Source organism: Hemiscyllium ocellatum, chromosome 14, assembly GCF_020745735.1.
Source record: "Hemiscyllium ocellatum isolate sHemOce1 chromosome 14, sHemOce1.pat.X.cur, whole genome shotgun sequence".
Taxonomy (NCBI): Eukaryota; Metazoa; Chordata; class Chondrichthyes; order Orectolobiformes; family Hemiscylliidae; genus Hemiscyllium; species Hemiscyllium ocellatum.
The window spans coordinates 34,492,726-34,514,493 of record NC_083414.1 but is presented as its reverse complement, the minus strand read 5'-3'; the positions used below and the strand labels follow the sequence as shown (position 1 = coordinate 34,514,493).

The 21,768-nt window shown below is 41.2% G+C and overlaps 1 protein-coding gene across 5 annotated transcripts in view; it reads left to right on the top strand.

Moving 5' to 3' along the window:
• The window catches only part of tasora (transcription activation suppressor a), a 57,120-nt gene that overhangs the window by 18,865 nt on the left and 16,487 nt on the right, over window positions 1-21,768 (top strand). For all 5 annotated transcript variants that reach the window (XM_060835593.1, XM_060835594.1, XM_060835592.1 and 2 more), the window contains exons 7-13: window positions 20-144; window positions 11,821-11,840; window positions 14,346-14,448; window positions 20,082-20,185; window positions 20,865-20,968; window positions 21,326-21,395; window positions 21,508-21,585. In XM_060835593.1, coding sequence (XP_060691576.1) covers window positions 20-144; window positions 11,821-11,840; window positions 14,346-14,448; window positions 20,082-20,185; window positions 20,865-20,968; window positions 21,326-21,395; window positions 21,508-21,585 — 604 coding nt within the window. The remainder of the gene's footprint in view (window positions 1-19; window positions 145-11,820; window positions 11,841-14,345; window positions 14,449-20,081; window positions 20,186-20,864; window positions 20,969-21,325; window positions 21,396-21,507; window positions 21,586-21,768) is intronic.

The window sequence follows — 21,768 nt, the reverse complement described above, 5'->3', positions numbered from 1 at the left end:
TATTCTTTGATTTTTTCAGTTTTATCTTTATGAATTTGGAAATGAAGGCATGCGACAGTATCCCCGACATGTTTGCCCATATGCTGTGGTATCCTTTGTTTACAAGGAAAAGATTCCAAAAATACCAAAGCCGGTTGTGCTCAGGTAAGGAAAATGTGTGTGAAATTTGTATTCTGTGAATTAACAGATTATCTGGAGTAGACAGAACAAGCTGTCGGACGGTGTATTAGTCATGAGCTATCAGCCAACAGTGGCTGCTATGGGGCTCTGAAACTTTAACAGCTGTGAGATCCTTTTAATTTTTTTTTAAATTGATGGGCACAGTCTAGATGCATAATATTTGAGGCCTGATTCCTACTCCAAAAAATGCAGTGAAAAGGAAATTATTGAAAATACTGCCATGGCTTTTCTCATGTTCCACAGTTCTCATTGTATGTGGTCATTGCAATTTTCAAGCCTCAAAATGGAGTCACAGAGGGGAAAATATTGGACCAGAGAAGTGCCCGGTATCAGCTCATATAATTAGAACTTTGTAATCTTATTTGCAAACCAGTGCCATATGTTTTGGTTTTATCTGTAAGGAAGAATATTGCGTTAGATGAAATCAGCTGAGTCAGTACAGATGTTGGCCTGAATCTTGAATTTCTTTGTGGTTCATTATCTTGTTGGTTGATAATTTAACGTACAGAAAATAATCTATGAATTTACAAATTATACTTTGACTCTCTCCTGTTCACCACCCTACTCTAAAGCTACACAGTAGTAGAATTTGAATTGAGTAAAAAAATCTGAAATTAAAGGCGTAACGATGACCAAAGTGTTTCACTAGAGGTCTTCAGAGAAGAAAGCTGCTATCCTTACCCAGCCTGACTACACGTGACTCCAGACTCTTAGCGAGGTGGTTGTCTCTTAAGTGCACTCTGAAATCGTCCAGCAAGTCTTTTGGTTGAATCAGCCACGAGAAACGAAACAAGAAATGACACCGGACAGACCACCTGGCATTGACTAAGGCACTGGAAACTGTGAAGGCATACGTTGACCCTGCAAAGTCCTCCTTATTGATATGTGGGGGGCTAGTGTCAAAATTGGAAAGCTGTCTTTCAGATTAGTCTAGCAACAGTTTAGCATAGTTATAATCTCAGAATTATATCTTACACACAACATCCCAAACACAAACATTACTATCCATGGGTATGTCCTGTACCACTGGCAACAGAGGTAGTAGCAAAGTTGTTTAAGGTCAGGAGTGATCTGCATTAAAAGTCTTCAGCATTGTACCGAAGGATCTGTTTCCATGCTGTACATCTCTATGACTCTGACCTAAAGTGAAACATGGGCAGGAAGTTTCCTGCTGATTAGTGCTGACCCCCTGTGAATCGGTATTCATTCATTTTGAACAGCACTTGGAGGAAGTACTGAGATTATAACAGTGATTATATTCTGGTGGGAGTCTTAAATGACCACCACCAAGAGTGGCTTGGAAACATCAATATTTACCGAGCTGGGTGAGCCCTAAAGTACATAGCTGCTAGACTGGGTCGGCAGCAGGTGGTGAGGGAGCGAATATGAGGGAAAAGCATGCTGTATTTAATTCTCACCCAGCCTGCTTGCTGCAACTGTCCATGATGGTATTGGTGAGAGTGACCATCGCACAGTCCTTGTGGAGATTAAGCCCAGTTTCAACGTAAAAGTGCCCTTTAATGTGTTTGTGACACTTATCACTGTGCTAAATGCGATAGACTACGAACGGATATTTCAGCTCCAGACTTTATTTGCATAATGCACTGTGGACCAACAGCACAGCCGAGTTGTACTCCAAAGCAACTTGCAACCTCATGGTACAGCAAAACATCAAATCTTCTATTGCCATCAAATTAGTTTATCAGTCTTGGCTCAATGAGCAGTGTAGGAGGGCGTGCCATGTGCAGCAAAATGCAAATGTAAACATGAAGAGGATTCTGGGTAATCCAATATGGAGGACGGGAAAAATTTCTGGTTGTAACAACTCCTTTATCGAAATACTTTAGGTGTTGAGGTGATTTCCTCGAATTCCAGGAGTAGCAGTTACTGTTTTATATGCTGTTGCATTGTTTTGGAACTTTGGGAAAAAAAGTCAAAACAACAGTTTTAAAAGGGAGAAGAACAAACACAGGAAGTACATGGTGAGGTCAGTGCAGGAGAGAGAGAGAGAAAGAAACTGACATAGCAGGGAACCTGCACCGTTATTGCCTTTGATTGAATTCATGTATCGCTGGACATTGAAGTGTGTCTGGGAAAATGAACAAACAGTGAAATTCACAGCTGATCTTGGAGGAACTGTTTGGGCAAAGTTCACATCACAGAAGCAGATAAGTATTGTTTTTAAGTGGAACCTACAGAAAGTCTGCAGTAGTGAGTAAAGTGGTTTGTTTCTTGATTGTTTTTTGAGATATGTCTTTTGATTAAACTTAAAATATAAGCCATAACTATTAATTTTACCTGGGGCAGTGTTTTGTAGAGGAATAACGGTGTTATTTTCTGGTCTGTAGTTTGTGAAGGAGCAAAAATGGCCTTTAGTAGAGTGATATGCACTTCTTGTCAGATGTGGGAGTTTAAAGAGAGTTAAGGGTTACTGTGGATTATATCTGCAATAAGTGCTTTTGGTTGCGAATCTTATCAGATCGAATGGATTGTTTGGAGAGACAGTATCAATGAGGAATTTGCAACAGCAACAGTAAGTGATGTGGGGGTAAGGTCTCAGATACAGTCATATAGATGGGTTAACTTCAGGAAAGGTAAGTGCAGGAGCCTTATGTGGCTATACCAATTTCAAACAAGTATGCTGTTTTGGAAAATGTAGGGGTGATGGATTCGCAGGGGAACGTAGCATGAACAGCCAAATTTCTGGTATTGAGACTGGCTCCAATGTAATCAGGGATACGTCACGTTCCAAAAGATCAATTGTGTTAAAGGACTCTCTAGTCCGAGGTACAGACAGACGTTTCTGTGGCCAGCAGTGTAAAATCAGAATGGTGTGTTGCTTCCCTGGTGCCATGGTCAAGGATGTCTCAGAGAGGGTGCAGAATGTTCTCAAGGGGGAGAGGGGCCAGCAAGAGGTCATTGTCCACTTTGGAACCAACGACATAGGAAGGGAAAAGATTGACATTCTAAAAGGAAATTACAAAGAGTTAGACAGGAATTTAAAAAGGAGGTCCTCAAGTGTAGTAATATCTGGATTACTCCCGGTGCTATGAACTAGTGAGGGCATGAATAGGAGGATAGAGCAGATGAATGCATGGCTGAGGAGCTGGTGTATCGGAGAAGGACTCACATTTTTGGACCACTGGAATCTCTTCTGGGGTGGAAGTGACCTGTACAAGAAGGACGGTTTGAACCGAGATTGGAAGGGGACGAGATTGGCATGAAGATTTGCTAGAGCTGCTCGGGAGGATTTAAGCTCGTAAGGTGGTGGGGTGGGACCGAGGAGATAGTGAGGAAAGAGATCAATCTGAGACTGGTACAGTTGAGAACAGAAGAGAATCAAACAGTCATGGCAATCGGGGACAAGGTAGGACAAATAATTTAAACTGCATTTATTTCGATGCAAGGGGCCTAACAGGGAAGGCAGACAAACTCAGGGCATGGTTAGGAACATGGGACTGGGATATCATAGCAATTACAGAAACATGGCTCAGGGATGGGCAGGACTGGCAGCTTAATGTTCCAGGATACAGATACTACAGGAAGGATAGAAAGGGAGGCAAGAGTGGAGGGTGAGTGACATTTTTGACAAGGGATAGCATTACAGCTGTGCTGAGGGAGGATATTTCTGGAAATACATCCAGGGAAGTTATTTGGGTGGAACTGAGAAATAAGAAAGGGATGATCACCTTATTAGGATTGTATTATAGACCCCCCAAGAGTCAGAGGAAAATTGAGAAACAAACTTGTAAGGAGATCTCGGCTATCTGGGTGGTTATGGTAAGGGATTTTAACTTTCCAAACATAGACTGGGACTGCTATAGTATTAAGGGTTTAGATGGAGAGGAATTTGTTATGTGTGTACAAGAAAATGTTCTAATTCAGTATGTGGATGTACCTACTAGAGAAGGTGCAAAACTTGACCTACTCTTGGAAAATAAGGCAGGGCAGGTGACTGAGATGTCAGTGGGAGAGCACTTTGGGGCCAACGACCATAATTCTATTAGATTTAAAATAGTGCTGGAAACGGATAGACCAGATCTAAAAGTTGAAATTCTAAAATGGCGAAAGACCAATTTTGATGGTATTAGGCAAGAACTTTCAAAATCTGACTGGGGGCAGATGTATGGAGGTAAAGGGATGGCTGGAAAATGGGAAGCCTTCAGAAATGAGATTTCGAGATTCCAGAGAAAGTATATTCCTGTTAAATTGAAAGGAAAGGCTGGTAGGTATAGAGAATACTGGATGACTAAAGAAATTGAGGTTTTGGTTAAGAAAGAGAAGGAAACGTATATAAGGTATGGACAGGATAGACCGAGTGAATCCTTAGAAGAGTATAATAGGCAACTTTAGCAAATAGAGGTAAGGAGAATCCAAAGGATTTTTACAAATACATTAAGGACAAAACGATAACTAGGGAGAGAATAGGGCCCCTCAAAGATCAGCAAAGGTGGCCTTTGTGTGGAGCTGCAAAAAATGGGGGAGATACTAAATGAGTAATTTGCATCATTATTTACTGTGGAAAAGGATATGGAAGATATGGAAGGTAGTGAAAGAGATGGTGACACCTTACAAAATATCCATCTTACAAAGGAGGAAATGCAGGTTGTCTTGGAATGCCTAAAGCTGGATAAATCCCCAGGACCTGATCAGGTGTAACCTAGAGCTCTGTGGGAAGCTAGAGAAGTGATTTCTGGGCCTCTTGCTGAGGTATTTGTGTCATCAATAGTCACTGGTGAGGTGCCGGAAGACTGGAGATTGGCTAATGTGGTGCCACTGTTTAAGAAAGGTAGTAAGGACAAGCCAGGGAACTGTAGGCTGAAGGGTCTGTTTCCCTATTGTACATCTCTGTGACTCTATGACCTGGTGAAACTCAAAAACAAAGGAAGACTTGCATTTTAAACAGCAGCTAGTAAGAAAAAAGTCAGAGCAAAGCAATTCTACAACCAATTCGATCCAAACTCAGCAGTCCTGTCACATCTAGTCATGAATGGTGGTGGCAATTAAACAATTCACTGGAGCAGGTGATTTCACAATGACCCCATTCTCAATAAAGGGGGTCCCAGCATGAGTGCAAAAAATGAGGCTGAAGTAGTCACAAAAACCTTCAGCTGGAAGTGATGAGTACATGATCTGTTTTGCCTCCTCCAGAGGTCCTCCACTTCACAGATGCCAGTCTTCAGCCAATTCGATTCAGTGCAATTTGTTTAATGATGAACAATTAGAGGCACCAGTACTGCGAAGTCTATGTGCCCTGACAACGTTCTGGCAATAGTACTCAATACTGTACTCAATACTGTACTCAGTACTCAATAGTACTCAACCTGTCCACCCCTCTCACCCACTCCAACCTCTCACCCTCAGAACGTGCAGCCCTCCACTCCCTCCGCTCCAATCCCAACCTCACCATCAAACCCGCAGACAAGGGAGGCGCGGTGGTAGTTTGGCGCACTGACCTGTACACCGCTGAAGCCAAACGCCAGCTCGCGGACGCCTCCTCTTATCGCCCCCTTGACCACGACCCCACCTCCCACCACCAAACCATCATCTCCCAGACCATCCAGGACCTCATCACCTCAGGGGATCTCCCATCCACCGCCTCCAACCTCATAGTCCCACAACCCCGCACCGCCCGTTTCTACCTCCTGCCCAAAATCCACAAACCTGCCTGCCCCGGCCGACCCATTGTCTCAGCCTGCTCCTGCCCCACCGAACTCATCTCCCAATACCTCGACACGGTCCTGTCCCCTTTAGTCCAAGAACTCCCCACCTACGTTCGGGACACCACCCACGCCCTCCACCTCCTTCAGGATTTTCGCTTCCCCGGTCCCCAACGCCTTATTTTCACTATGGACATCCAGTCCCTGTACACCTCCATCCCCCATCACGAAGGACTCAAAGCCCTCCGCTTCTTCCTTTCCCGCTGCACCAACCAGTACCCTTCCACTGACACCCTCCTTCGACTGACTGAACTGGTCCTCACCCTGAATAACTTCTCTTTTCAATCCTCCCACTTCCTCCAAACTAAAGGAGTTGCCATGGGCACCCGCATGGGCCCCAGCTATGCCTGCCTCTTCGTAGGATATGTGGAACAGTCCATCTTCCGCAACTACACTGGCACCACCCCCCACCTTTTCCTCCGCTACATCGATGACTGTATCGGCGCTGTCTCGTGCTCCCACGAGGAGGTTGAACAGTTCATCAACTTTACTAACACCTTCCATCCCGACCTGAAATTCACCTGGACTGTCTCAGACTCCTCCCTCCCCTTCCTAGACCTTTCCATTTCTATCTCGGGCGACCGACTCAACACAGACATCTATTATAAACCGACTGACTCCCACAGCTACCTGGACTACACCTCCTCCCACCCTGCCCCCTGTAAAAACGCCATCCCATATTCCCAATTCCTTCGACTCCGCCGCATCTGCTCCCAGGAGGACCAATTCCAACACCGCACAGCCCAGATGGCCTCCTTCTTCAAGGACCGCAGATTCCCCCCAGACGTGATCGACGATGCCCTCCACCGCATCTCCTCCACTTCCCGCTCCTCCGCCCTTGAGCCCCGCTCCTCCAACCGCCACCAAGACAGAACCCCACTGGTTCTCACCTACCACCCCACCAACCTGCACATACAACGTATCATCCGCCGCCATTTCCGCCACCTTCAAACGGACCCCACCACCAAGGATATATTTCCCTCCCCTCCCCTATCAGCGTTCCGCAAGGACCACTCCCTTCGTGACTCCCTTGTCAGATCCACACCCCCCACCAACCCAACCTCCACCCCCGGCACCTTCCCCTGCAACCGCAGGAAATGTAAAACTTGCACCCACACCTCCACACTCACTTCCCTCCAAGGCCCCAAGGGATCCTTCCATATCCGCCACAAGTTCACCTGTACCTCCACACACATCATCTATTGCATCCGCTGCACCCGATGTGGCCTCCTCTATATTGGTGAGACAGGCCGCTTACTTGCGGAACGCTTCAGAGAACACCTCTGGGCCGCCCGAACCAACCAACCCAATCACCCCGTGGCTCAACACTTTAACTCCCCCTCCCACTCCACCGAGGACATGCAGGTCCTTGGACTCCTCCACCGGCAGAACACAACTACACGACGGCTGGAGGAGGAGCGCCTCATCTTCCGCCTGGGAACCCTCCAACCACAAGGTATGAATTCAGATTTCTCCAGCTTCCTCATTTCCCCTCCCCCCACCTTGTCTCAGTCGGTTCCCTCAACTCAGCACCGCCCTCCTAACCTGCAATCCTCTTCCTGACCTCTCCGCCCCCACCCCACTCCGGCCTATCACCCTCACCTTGACCTCCTTCCACCTATCCCACCTCCATCGCCCCTCCCCCTAGTCCCTCCTCCCTACCTTTTATCTCAGCCTGCTTGGCTCTCTCTCTCTTATTCCTGATGAAGGGCTTATGCTCGAAACGTCGAATTCTCTATTCCTGAGATGCTGCCTAACCTGCTGTGCTTTGACCAGCAACACATTTGCAGCTGTGATCTCCAGCATCTGCAGACCTCATTTTTTACTCTTCTGGCAATAGTATTAAAGAATTGTACTTCAAGACTTGCCACACCCCTACTCAAGCTGTTCAAGAGAGCTGCAGTGCTGATACAATACAGCTACCTAACAATTAGGAGAAAGTGAGGACTGGAGATCAGAGTAGAGACTATGGTGCTGGAAAAACACAGATCAGGCAGCATCCGAGGAGCAGGAGAATCAACGTTTCAGGCATAAACCCTTCATCAGGAATTGTATATTGGTTGTCCTGTTCAGGTCTAAATTGTGTTCGTCTTTATGTAGTTCGGAGTCCATGTGGGATCAGTTGGTTCTGTAGGCAGGTACTGAGGAAGCATATATGGCTGTGGTAGCGAGACATGGCTAAAGAGCTTCAGGGTAGATTGGATGAACTGGGGAGTGCAGTGAGAGAGCGATTTACTGAGATCCTTACAGAGAAAAGAGGAGAACTTCTTCAAGGTAGACATCCTGGAAAGAAGGCTTCACAATAGGGTGGAAATCAACTAAGTGAGGACTGCAGATGCTGGAAATCAGAGTCAAGTGTGTGGTGCTGGGAAAGCACAGGAGGTCAGCCAATTTCCGTTTAGTCACTCTACTCTTGATCATTAGTAAAGTGATGGAAGGCGAGATCAACAGTGGTGTCAAATAACACTTAGCCTACTCGTGTATGCTCAGTTTTTGTTCCATTTAGCACTTGATCTCATGCCAGCCTTGCACAAACATTGACCAAAGAGCTGTATAGAGGGGAAGTGTGAGTGACTGCCCTTGATATCAAGGCTGCGTTTGAATGAGTCTGCTATCAAAGACTCCAAGCAAAAGTAAAATGAATGGGAATCTTGGGGAAAGTTCTGCTAGATTCAGACCTGGCACAAGGAAATCTGGTTCTGGTTATTGAAGGTCAATCGGCTAAGTTCCAGAACATGTCTGCAGGGGTTCCTTAAGATGACTGGGACAAGGGCATTATCCTCAGTTGTTTTGTCAATGATAATTCCTCCATCATGAGTTCAGAAATGTACGCTGTCCACTACCATTCCTGAATTCCCAGGTACTGAACAATCCATGTGCAAATGAGATCATAAGTGTACTGTAATGACCATCTCTGACAAAATGAAATCTAGCCATTGCCTTTTGGCATTCAGTCTCATGAGCATTACTCTTGACCAGAAACTAAACTAGATTAGCCATATAAATACTTTGGCTATGTGAGCAGGTCAGAGACTAAGAATCTTGCAGTGATTGAGTCCTTAAAGTCTGTCCATCATCCACAAGGCACAGGTCAAGAGTATGATAGAATATTTCCTGCTTGTCTTGAGGAGTGCAACTCCAGCATCACTTAAGAACCTTGACACCATCCAGGACAAAGCAGCTCATTTGATTAGCACCACATCCACCAGCCCTCAGTAGCAGCAGTGTGTACCGTCTACAGGATGCATTGCAGAAATTCTCCAAAACCTCTTAGAAAGCACCTTCCAAACTCAGGACCACTTCCATCTAGAAGGACAAGATCAGCAGATACTTTTGAACACTACCAGCTTTAATTTCCCAACTAAGCTGTACACCATTCTGACTTGAAAATATGGCTATTCTTTCGGTGTCACTGGGTCAAAATCCTGAAGCTCACTCCTTAACGGCATTGTGGATCTATTTGCAACAATGAAAGGTAATAAAAGCTTGCAGACAGTGATGCCCACATCCAGTGAATGAATAAAAAATTCTAAAGTGGTGCGTTTGAAGTTGGTTTTCCTCCAGTGGACTACTCCTGCTGTGGATTGTTCTTATCCTTTTCCTGATGCAGTCGAAACATTATGATGCAATAGTGCCACTTGCCCTAAATGTCTCATTGGAACTTTGACCACTCGTGCTGCATTTCTTAGTGGACTGGAAGAATAATGCTGAAAAAAATTTCTCAGCTCATTTCTTCACACTACTGCTATGCTAGCCTGTATTTGGATAATGGAAGTTCTCCATTATAACTGCACAATATTTCCTGCACTACTCTAAATTTCTTGCAAATTTATTGCTCTGTACCTTTCCACCAGTTGGTGGCCTATAGACCACACCCCACACAATAATTGTCAACATGGAGTTGTATTTCGTACCCAAGCATTTGTGCAAATATGTAATGTTATTTCTGTTAAATGACTTTAGAGATACAAAATGTTCATCTGCCCTTTTTATTGAGAGTGATACCTTTTTTGTTTTTCATATCTTATACTATTGGACCTTTCCTTCCTTAAAGATATTTAAGAAACAAGCAATGACTTTGTAAAGAAAACAATGATTAATTATACAGTATAAAATTGATATTTAAATGAAAGTATTCACTTTGTGCATAATTTTAGGTCAGCAAATAAAAAGGTTTTTAGCAAATGTATATATCTTTTTTAAAACCTGTGATTCTATCTTGGATTAATTCCATAATGAAGGTTTACATACCTCTGTTTTTGTCAGTCAGCTTGAAGCTTTCTAAATATTCTGAACATGGCCTTCCCTTCTAGACAGATCAGCCATTCCATTATGGGGAGACATTGGCCCAGTGGTATTATTGCTATACTAATAATCCTGTTGTTCTAGAGACCCAGGTTTGAATCCTACCATGGAAAATGGTGGAATTTGGATTTGTTTTTTTTTAAATAAATCTGGAATTAAGAGTCTAATGATGACCATAAAACTGGTATTGATTGTCAGGAAAGTCCCATGTGGTTCACTAATGTCCTTGTGGGAAGGAAACTGGCATCATTATCTGGTCTGGCTTACAATGTGTTTGCCACTTAACTGCCCTCTTGGCAACTAGGGATGGGCAGTGAATGCTGGCCTAACCTGTGATCCTACATTCTATGAACAGATTTTTAAAACTCATCAATCTGTAGCATTCTTCCAGGTGGAAAAAAGATAACAGAGCTGTGATGAGGCACTCCTCCTTTAGATATTTAGGTTTTTAGCCCTTCCTAATTTTGGACCACTGAGATGGCTGCTTGCCAAGAAGAAACTTGATTGAATATAACTGGAATGATTGTTTTATTTGTTTCCTTAGTGCCAAATTTTATGGTGCCAAATTAAGATACCTGCAGTTGTATTTGGAAAATTTTGTGATTGGTGGTCTTTAATGGAATGTGGCATTTTTTTTCAGGCTGCTTGAAGGCTATTCTCTCTGAAATGATTGTCTTTGTGATTGTCTATATGTTTATCCTGGTTTCTGTCTATAGTAATGATTACAGGCTTGGAAAAATTCAGTTTTGGTGCTTCTAAGATTTGGTCCGCTCTAGGTGGCAACAGAATGCTGCTTTTGGCCTCTTCAGTTCTGCATCAGAGAGGAGTAACTTAAGATTTTAAAAAATGTATTCATCCACGGGATGAGGGCATTATTGGCCTGACCAGCATGTCTTACCAATCCCTAATTTGCCCAGATTGCAGTGAATATTCAACCACATTGCTGTGGGTTTGGTGTCACATGTAGGCCAGACAAGGTAGGTTTGTCAGTTTCCTTCCCTCAAGGACATCAGTGAACCAGGTAGGTTTTTCTGACAATCGCAATGAATTCGTGGTTATCACTAGACTCTTAATTCGAGTTTTGCTTCGAATTCAAATTTCAACATCTGCAGTATTGGGTTTCAAACTCCAGTCCCCAGAATGTTATCTAGGACTCTGGATTAACAGTATAGCGATAATACCACTAAGCCATCACCTCCCCAGTTAGCTGTTTAAGTCCTACAATATTTGCTGTTGGGGGAAGATGAGACTAAACTATAATGTCTCTTCCATTTCTCAGGAATGGAATGGTCTGACATGCTTGTTAGAAGTCATGGCCACTTGGGTGAGGTAAAGGAAGGGGATTTGGGAACCCAAGATCTTGTACGCTAGGGAATCTGTGCCTTTGAAAAGCATGAGAGGAAATTCTTGACTAGGTAGGCAGAAATTTTCATATTTCATGGAAGAGCAATGACAGAAAATAATTAGTATTGTATGAACCAAGTCACAACCATGTTGAGTTTCTTTAAATATATTTTGATTTGCAAAGTTCACCAGACAGGCTCTATTAAAGATGTCATTTGTGGGACAGAATTGCTTATGTATAGTAATACACTTTTACTTTTTGTTCTTGCAGCATAGATGGCATCCAGTCAGGTATGTTCATTCTCATTTGAATGTTTGAATTGGTAGATATCATAGAGCACTGTGTACCTTTGCCCTGATTTGGCTATAACCAAGGTGGAATTCTGTCTTCTGAGGCGGGAGCAGTGATGAGGACAAGGAATGCGAATACTCCAAGAGCTGTCATTGTTCAGTAGAAACTGGGCATCCAGAAAGAGTTTTATTGTTGTTGCATTTAATGGTATGCCAGTCCCACCAGTCTTGACATCAGAGTCTTAATCGCTAATAGTAATAGTGTAAGGACATGACCAGTTCTACTGATTTTCCAAACAGATTGTACCAACCTTAAATCTTGTATATTTGTGGCTACTGACTGAGTTGTGTTGTGTTGATCTGCTGGCAACAAGTACATATCAGTGCTACTGCAGAATGGTTTGAATTTCATTACCATTTGAAAATTACATGCACATTGGTGGCAAGTATATACCAATTATTCTATTCTAGATCTACGCTTAAAAGTAACCAACCCAGTGATCAAGCTTAGTGTTACTTGTCTAACCTTTCCAGCTGGGCTGCTTTGAATTCTTTACATGCACTGGGGCTAGGTTCAGTGAAAAGTATGTTAACTGTAGTTCATTTTTAAACAGTCTGTTAACAAGTGTGCATTTTAAAATATTTTAAATCTCCTACATTTATGGAGAATGTGTTTCTCTGTGGTCGTCCCTCACCTACATGCAAGTTGATGAATTAGGAGTACGCCACTTGCCCCTTTTGAGTCAGCTCCACCGTTCAAAAAGATATCTCATCTGATTTTAAACTCATTCCTGCAAACCTCCAGTAGTCTTTCACCCCATTGCTTATCAAAAATCTGTCTGTCTCTTGCCTTGGAATATTCAAGGATTTTACCTGCACTGCTTTTTGAGGAATGTTGCAGACATTCACCATTCTCCAAGAGAAAACATTTCTCCTTGTTTGTCTTAAATTACAGGCCCTTATTTTTAAACAGTGACCCCTAATTCTAGATTCTTCCACCAGCAAAAACATCTTTTCTACATTCACCTTGTCAAGTCTCTTCAGGATTTTCTATGTTTCAGTCAAGTCGCCTCAGTACTTTTAAACTCCAGTAAATATAAGTCTAGTCTGATCAGATTTTCCCCATAAAGCAGTCCATCCATTCCAGGTAAACATTCTCTGAACTGCCTCCAATGCATTTTTATCTTTCCTAAAATAGGAAAGCAATATACGGTACTCCAATTTAGTCTTATCAATATTTTTTGCAACTGAAGTATAACCTCCCGACTTTCATATTCCCCTTGTAATGAATGATAACATTCTATTAACTTTTGTGATTCATGATCTTGGACACCCAGATCCTTCTGTGTCTCAGAGCTCTTCCATCTCTCAACTTCTTTTTTGACTGACCCTGCCAAATGGACAATTTAAACAATTTTCCAATATTACGCTCCATTTGCCACATCTTTGCCCAGTCACTTAACCTATCTGTATATTTTTGTAGCTTCCTTGTGATCTCTTCAACTTGCTTTCTTACTTCTCTTTGTCATCAGCAAATTTAGCAGCTATATTTTTCTTTCATCCACATCTTCTGTGTAATTTGGAGAGTTCATGCTTTAGCGCTGATCTCTTTACCAACTAAACCCATTATATGTATACTGTTTCCTGCATTGCATGTCAACATATGTTGTCCCCTACACCATGAGGTTTCATTTTCTGCAGTAGGCTTCTGTTTGGAAGCTTATCAAATGTCTTAAGAAATCTAAGTACAGAGCATCTGCTGGTTCCCCTTTATCCACCATACATGTTAGTCCTTCAGAGACTTCAATAAAGTGCTTGAACATGATTTTTCCTGTCACAAAATTGTGGTAGCTGCCTAATTACTTTGAACTCAACTAAGTGCCTTCAAATGTTGTATCTTTAATAGCTGCAAACATTTTTTCCCCAAGACAGATGTTAAAACTAACATCCTATAGTTTCCTGCTTTCTTTCTCCTTTTTTGAAGAAAGTAGTTATATCAGCTACATTCCAATCTAATGGAACATTCCTCAAATCTAAAGATTTTTAAAAAAATAAAAGCAGTGTGTCAACTTTCTTATTAGCAACTTTTATAAGACTTTTATAGGATGGACGCCATCAGGACTTGGGGAATTGTTGACCTACAGTTTCCCATAATTTGCAGTTTTTGTGAATTCCTCCCTTCCCCTTTCAATTCCTGATTTGATATATATTTCTGAACTGTTATTTGCATCCTGTGGTGAAGACTGAGCTTTCTGAAATTTATGTTCATCCTTTTGATTTTTTTTGAGCATTTTCTTGACAGATTATAGTGGTTCATTTCACGCACAATCCTTGGCTTTTGTGCCTTGATCTTTTTTAGACTCCTTTTCATCTCTCAGTTTTATATCTCAACATTTTCTGAAAATTACTTTTACTCCTTAGTTAACAATAGCTATCTGCTCACCATATGTTAGTTTAACTTAATTTTCAAAGGTCAGTCAAAAAAACTGAGTTCTGCCTGTTTAGGAAAGTCTTACACCATCTGGAAAGGACAACTCATGAACAAGGGGAGATTTATATGCTTTGGCTTTTTACGATCAGCTACTCAACCGTTTCTGCCATTCAAACTGTAAGTAGTATTGTTTTACTCACTTAAATTTCTCCATTGTGCAAATAAAATTGAAGAATTAACTGGGAGTGACCATATGGTATTCCTACTCTACCTTTAATGTTTGGAAAATTCTAACCAAGACAGTGCCAGTGAATGTCAACTTTGTACACTTTTCACTGTATTCCTATACTTGAATACACATGATAGTAAACTCTTATTCTAAAAAAAGAAATTGCAATGCAATGACATGGAAATATCCTGTAATGGGTGAAGAATTTGCTAATATTCTAGTTCTGAGTAGGATTTTGGTATAAGTATAGCTGTGAAATGTCATATTTTTTGAAGGAATATTAAGTTTAATGTCTGTCAAAAAGTTAGAATAGTGTTTTGAAGATAGCCTATAGTGTGCACTTCGTAATTATGGCGAGAAATCATTTATAGTTAAATGACAACTTACCAAGTCTGTTCAAAATAGATTATTAAATTGTTAAGGCAGTTTTTGTTCAAAATATTTTTAAAACTGCTATTGTGTTGTGTAGGTGTACAAAGACGGGAAAATTTACTGAGGAAAAACCCTAAATACTTCAATACGAAGCATACCATGATTGAACTGCAGTTGCCCAAATGGTTAACCAAAGAAATAGTAACTGCTAAACAATGCTTACTTCTGCAATAAGTCACAGATTGATGCAGCACTGACCAGTGTGTGTTCTTCTGAAGATTAACAATTGATCTTGTTCCAGTACTTGTTCAAGCAATGCATTCCGGATTGTAGTAACAAACTTTAAAAAGAAAATATTTCCTCATGTTACCTTGACTTCTGTGGCAGTCACTAGGAGTGAGGCCTATGGTTATAATTTTTTTGCCACTGGAAGCAGTTTGTTTTCATTTATCATTATTCTTATCAGAGCAGTTAATGTTTTTGAACACCCCTATTAAATTTACTATTCAAAGGAGAACAAAACCACTTTTCCAATGTCATTAATTACCAGCAGTACCTCATCCCCTGTACCATCCGAGCAAATCTGTTCATCCTTTCCAATGCCTTGACACCTTTCCTAAAGTGTGCCTAGGTGGGACTACATCACTCTCGTTGAGGTCACACTAGTTTATGAAGGTTAAGCTTAACTTGCTTTTGCTTTTTGGGGAGCTGATGGCTTTGTGATATTGTCACTGGTCTAGTAATCCAGAAACCTAGATAATATTTTGCGGACCAGGATTGAATCCTACCATGTAGATGGTGGAATTTAAATTCAGTTTTTTTTTAAGATCTAGAAACATATGTCTAAAGATGACCATTGTCGATTGTTGTAAAAACTCATGGATGAGTAATGTCCTTTAGGAAATACTGTCCTTAAGGGCAGCACAGTGGCTCAGTGTTGCACTGCTGCTTCACAGCACCAGGGACCCAGGTTCAATTCCAGCCTCGGGTGACTGTCTGTGTGGAGTTTGCACATTCTCCCTGTGTCTGCGTGGGTTTCCTCTGGGTGCAGGTCAGGTGAATTAGCCATGCTAAATTGCCCACTAGTGTTAGTGTTAGGAGGAAAATGGTTCTGAATGGGTTACTCTTTGGAGGGTCGGTGTGGACTGGTTGGGCCGAAGGGCCTGTTTCCACACTGTAAGGAATCTAATCTTAAAAATTTAACCTTATCTGGCTTGACTCCTCACCCATAACAAGGTGGTTGACTTCCAATTGCCCTCTGAAATGGCCAGAAATTCCATTCAGGTGTATCAGCTGAAAGGAAGCAGGGAATGAAACCAATAGTGACTTGGAAGCAATGCAACAAATCGAGCTGGTCAGTTCCTCAAGATCATACCTGCTAGACTTGTTCTGCAGTAAGTAGTGAGAGAATCATTCAAGTGGGGAAAAAATACTTGACTCCATCCTCGTTGTTCTGTCTGCCACAGATGCATAAGTGACCAATGAAAATATTGGTAAGAGTGACCACCACACAGACCTATTGGAGACAGCATCCTGTCTTCATGTTGAGAGTATTCTTTGTTCTGTGGCACTACTACTTTACTAAATTACTTCAAACAGATCTGGCAGCTGGACTCCGCATCCATGAGATGCTGTGGGCCATCAGCTTCAGGTGAGTCATACTCCCAACACCGTTTGCAACCTCAGCTTGGCATAATTCCCCATCAAGCTTGGTATCAATTCCTGGTTCAGTGAAGAGTGCAGGAGGGCATGTTGGGAGTAGCACCGTGCATACCCAAAGGTATGGGGTCAATCTGGTGAAGCTACAGAATATGACTGCTTATATTCTAGACTCCATGAACAGCAAGAGCTACATATTTCACAACCAATGGACCTGATTTTTGCTCTAGTTCTGCTACGTCTAGTCGTCAATGGTGGTGGACAATCATATAAAAAAAGGAGGATCCTGCACAAACATCCCCATTCTCAATAATGGGGAAGCCCAGGGCATTAGAGCAAAAGATAGGGCTGAAGCATTTGTGAGAATTTTTAACTAGATGTTCTGTGTTGGGATCCAGCTTGTCGTCCTCTAGATTCCCAGCATCTCACATCCATTTTGAACCAGTTATATTCACTCCATGTAATATCAAAAAATGGGTAAAGGCACTGGGTATTGCAAAGGCTACCAGCCCTGACAAGATTTCAGCAATGCTGCTGAAGACTTCTGCTCCAGAACTTTTGACAACCTTAGTCAAGCTGTTCCAGTACAGCTACAAAATACTCCAGTACATCCTCTATATAAAAGGACAAATACAACCCAACCAATTACTGGTTCATCAGTCAAGTGATGGATGATGTCATCGACAGTGCTATCAAGTAGCACTTGCTTTTAGCAATAGCATTCTTACTGATGCTTAGTTGAGTTCTATCAGGGCCACTCAGCCTCAGGTCATAACCTTGGACTCAAACATGGAGAAAGCTGAATTGCATAGATGAGGTGAGAGTGACAGTCCTTGTCACTGAGGACCCATCTGACAGAATATTAAGGAGCTCTAGCAAAACCAGAATCAACTCAATACAGTTGGAATCATCAGGAAAACTCTGGTTGGAGCCATACCTGACACATAGGAACCTGGTTCTGGTTGTTGGAGATAGTCCAAAACATCTCTGCAAGAGTTCCTCAGAGTAGTTTCCTAAGCGCAACCATCTTCAGCTGCTTCAATGACTTTCCCTCCGTCATTACGTCTGAAGTGGGGATATTTGCTGATAACAGTACAATGTTCACGAATTCTCAGATACTGAAGCTGTCAATTCCTAAATGTAGGAAGACCTGGACAGTATTTAGGCTTGGGCTGACAAGTGGCAAATAACATTCACACCACACAGGCAATGGCTGTCTCCAAGAAGAGAGAATCTAACCATCATCCCTTGATCATCAATGGCATCACCATCACTAAATCCCTTACTATCAAGTTCCTGGTGATGACCATTGAGCAGAAACTAAACTGGATTAGCCATACAAGTAAAACCATCAATTAATGGAGAAACTCAGCAGGTCTGCTGGCATCTTGGACAGAGTCAACCTTTCAAGTCCAGCAGTGTGCCCCTCCCCCTCTCCACCATCACCTTACACGCATGGCTGATTGAACATGCCTTTTGCCCACTCCAGCCCTCAAAATCATATACGCCACTGATAGTTAAAACATTAGCTTGTTCTCTTTCCATGGATGTTGTCTGACCCGCTGTGATTTCCAGCATTTGTTGCTTAAATATTACTTATGGTTTTTGTAAGATTCAACAAAAGATCACCCTTCGATCTTTGAAACTCTATAAAATACAGACCTAGTTTGCCCAGTCTCTCTTCATGGAGTCTTGTTGGACAGCCCGACCATCCCTGGGGCAAGTCTGCTGAACCTTCGTTGCTCTCTGTCCATGGCAACAATATCCATCTATAATATTTTTCGTGAATTAGGGAGATAGAAACTACACACAAACTCTAGGTATGATCTGACCAAGGTCCCATACGATTGAAGCAATTGTGTGGTACATTGTTGAATATTCTCCATCTAAATCTGGGTTGTGCCTTTTTGTCCTGCTACATGGGCCACACTCACTTTGTAGTGAAGATAGATATAATGTATTCACCAGCAACTTAACTATGCCCACTATATCTTTCAGAATACCTATTTTTTGGTACTTAAAACTAACTGTCCTCTGATTACTTTTCCACTAGTTACATTTATAAAAGGTTTTTTAATGTTCTCTTTTATGAAGGCTATCAATTTAATTTTTGTACTTTTTGCTTTTACCCTCCTATTCTCTTCAGGAAAATAATCTTGCTTTCTATCTTCACCTTGTTTCTCTACTAAATTGGTAGCCTGATAATTGTCACAAGCCTATATTTTTTGTCAAAGTGCATCCCCGGAGCGCTAGCTTTTGAAACTGTACTCCTTGCAGGAATGTATCTACTCCTTAATCAGAACTTAAAAGTAACAATCTTTTCTTATGTGGTATAGAATTCATAATATTTGTTTTCCGTATCCATTTTTTAAATTTCATTGCATTTGGATCAGATCCTTTAACTCACTGAAATTAACCCCTAGTTTTTAACTCTTGCTTATATCTTGCCCTTTCTCATTACAATTTCAATTATGATAAAATTATCACTGTTCCCTAAATCTTCTCATTGAAACATGCCCCACTTCATTTCAGGAAATAGTATGGCAGGTTACTTATTAGGCTAAGAATACTCTGATGACCAAAAAAAAAAATTCCTGTCCCTATCTTTACCTTTTACACAGTAGTTACTATCTTTGTTCACTTAAGATAATTTAAAGTTTCTTTCATTACTACTTTGTAGTTGTGAAGTGGTCAGTTAACTTGGAGGGCTGGTTTGCCATGCAGAGTATGCCGATAGCAGTTTTTGAATCCTTCTGTAATTTGTCTAGAAATGTGCTCTTTGAACTTCGTCCCCGCAGTTGGTGACCTGTAAAATATGTTAAAGTTGACAAGAGTTACTCAATAACCAAACAAATGCTGCTTCTAATCCCTAGCTAAATCTTTTCAGTGTTTATAATTGTTTTTTTTTATCAATGCTTTTCCTGTTCTTTGAATCAGTTTTGTTATTGCCATTTTTTCATATTCCAATGTTGTGAATTGTGCCTACAGCTTACCAACTTCATTTTTCATGCTGTTTTTCAATTCCAGACAGGAAGATTGTGCTGTGTGAAATGCTAGATGTTTATCTTCGCATTGACTGTGTTAGACTCTTATCACTCTGCAGAGCCTTGAATGTTGACACCTTTTTTAAAAAGGTTATCCTTTTATGGTGGTCCATGTTTATAGTGATGACCTTATCTGGTCCCATCAAATTAGGTAAACAGTTGGTTCTGCTATAACACGGGTTCCTTCTATGCAAATAAGCTTTAATGCAATTGAAGCATTTAGACCATTATTTGCAGAATGTGAACTTTATTTGCTTGCATTGGGTATAATGCAATTCTGGCCCCATTAGTTTAAATGACGCGTCTATTGCACGATTTTCTTGTAACACAAGAATGCATGAGAACTGAACTGTCGCGTTATATCAGAACCAACCGTAAGACTGTTAAACAAGCTGAATAGCTAAATACTTACTGCTTTTTCCAATTTAGATGGGGCATTTGGTGTTAATGCAGATTTTATTTGTTGAATTTACAAAGATCTTTTATCAAGTATATCTCTCTTTTAGGCCAGAGAAACTTGATATTGAAACAGTTATGAGTGTTGATAGCTTAAAGAATAAGGTACCAATGACAGTGTTCCAGAAAATAACTTTCTCGGGGACAAGAGAAGGTAAGAACGTTGTCTGTGATTAAACATTTTGTTGACTCTTTGTTATAATTTCCACTCTCAGCTTTTGTGAATCACTTAAGTAAAATCACTTGAGCTGGAATTCTTGATAATCCTCATCTTCTGCATGCGTAATTAAGAGTGAATGAGAAGGGGATAGCTAACCAATGTCTTTTTTTTAAACTGAAAGCACGGCAGATGCTGTCAATCAGAAACTAAAACAGAAATTGCTGGAAAAGCTTAACAGGGTCTGGCAGCATCTGTGGAGAGAAATCGGTTAATCTTTCGGGTTCAGTGACCTTTTTCAGAACCCTTCTGAGGAAGGGTCACTGGACCTGAAATGTTAACTCTGATTTCTCTCCACAGATGCTGCCAGACCTGCTGAGCTTTTCCAGCAATTTCTGGGTTTTTTTCCATTCTGAATTATAAGATTTCCAGACCATACCATCTTTAAAACCAGAATGAAAACTTAGTATGCTTGTCCTACCCTTATCCTTTCTCCTCATCCTCACCTCCTTTTTGCCAGTTGAAACAACCCACAATACAGGCATTTTTAAACAGCCTGCTGTCCTTGAAGAGAAGTTGATTTGTAAATTTTCTTGCAGGTGTCTCATTTATTGAAATGTCAGGCCAATGAGTTCTGCTCAACAATGCTTAGAGCCAGTTTAATTTTTCCCCCCAGCACTGAAGAATGGATTATATTATAGCTTGTATGAGTTTGTGGAACACAGAAAAGCAGGAAGCAATTTGGAGTCTCTGCTTCATAAACTGGAAGAGGAAAAGCTAGTGAGTTACATGTTTAATTCCATTGAGGTCTGGTGAAAGATTTATTGAAAAGTAATTCAACATTTGAATAAAATGGTACAATCATTTGTGTTCATAGCTTGCTTAGAGAGTAATTAAAATGCTTGGAAGTCCTGCTCAGTTTGGCTTGTGCATGTCTGCTCTTCAGTTAACAAGTGGAAGGTTAAAGCTTAAAAATGTACTGCATGTATGCTGTTGTTGTTGTTCCTTTACTTGCATGCGAAGCACGACAGTGCTGTATTTTCCAAGCACTTGCCATCAGCACTGCTGTTTTCCTTGGGCCAATTTACTCTTGTTCATATTTGTAGCATTTTAAAGGCTTAATATCTTTATACATAGGTTCTGATCAAACCGTTGGGTGATCGGGGATTTCTACTTTTATTTTCTCCATTAGAGATGGCAGATAATGGTAAGTGTGATTATTCAGATTTTTGTTAAATATTGACATAGAATTATGAAATTTTAAATACAGATACATTGATTAATAATTCTCATTCTGAATGTATTTTTGTTTAAATCAGAATCTCGAAGCTCGAAGTCCAAGTCCAAGTTTCTTCAAGCACTATTTTTGTTTCCTGAGTCTAGATTGATTGGTATTGGTAAGTTAAATCTGTATGAAGTAGCAGAAATAAGTGCAGAAACCATTTATATTGAACCATGATGTTAAGTCCTCATAAATGTGCAAAATTATTAAATGAAATTATCATTTAAACAGTTGTGTCATAATCAGTATCTACTTGCCTATCTTTGCATTCTCCTACATCCACCATCTTGTTAATAAA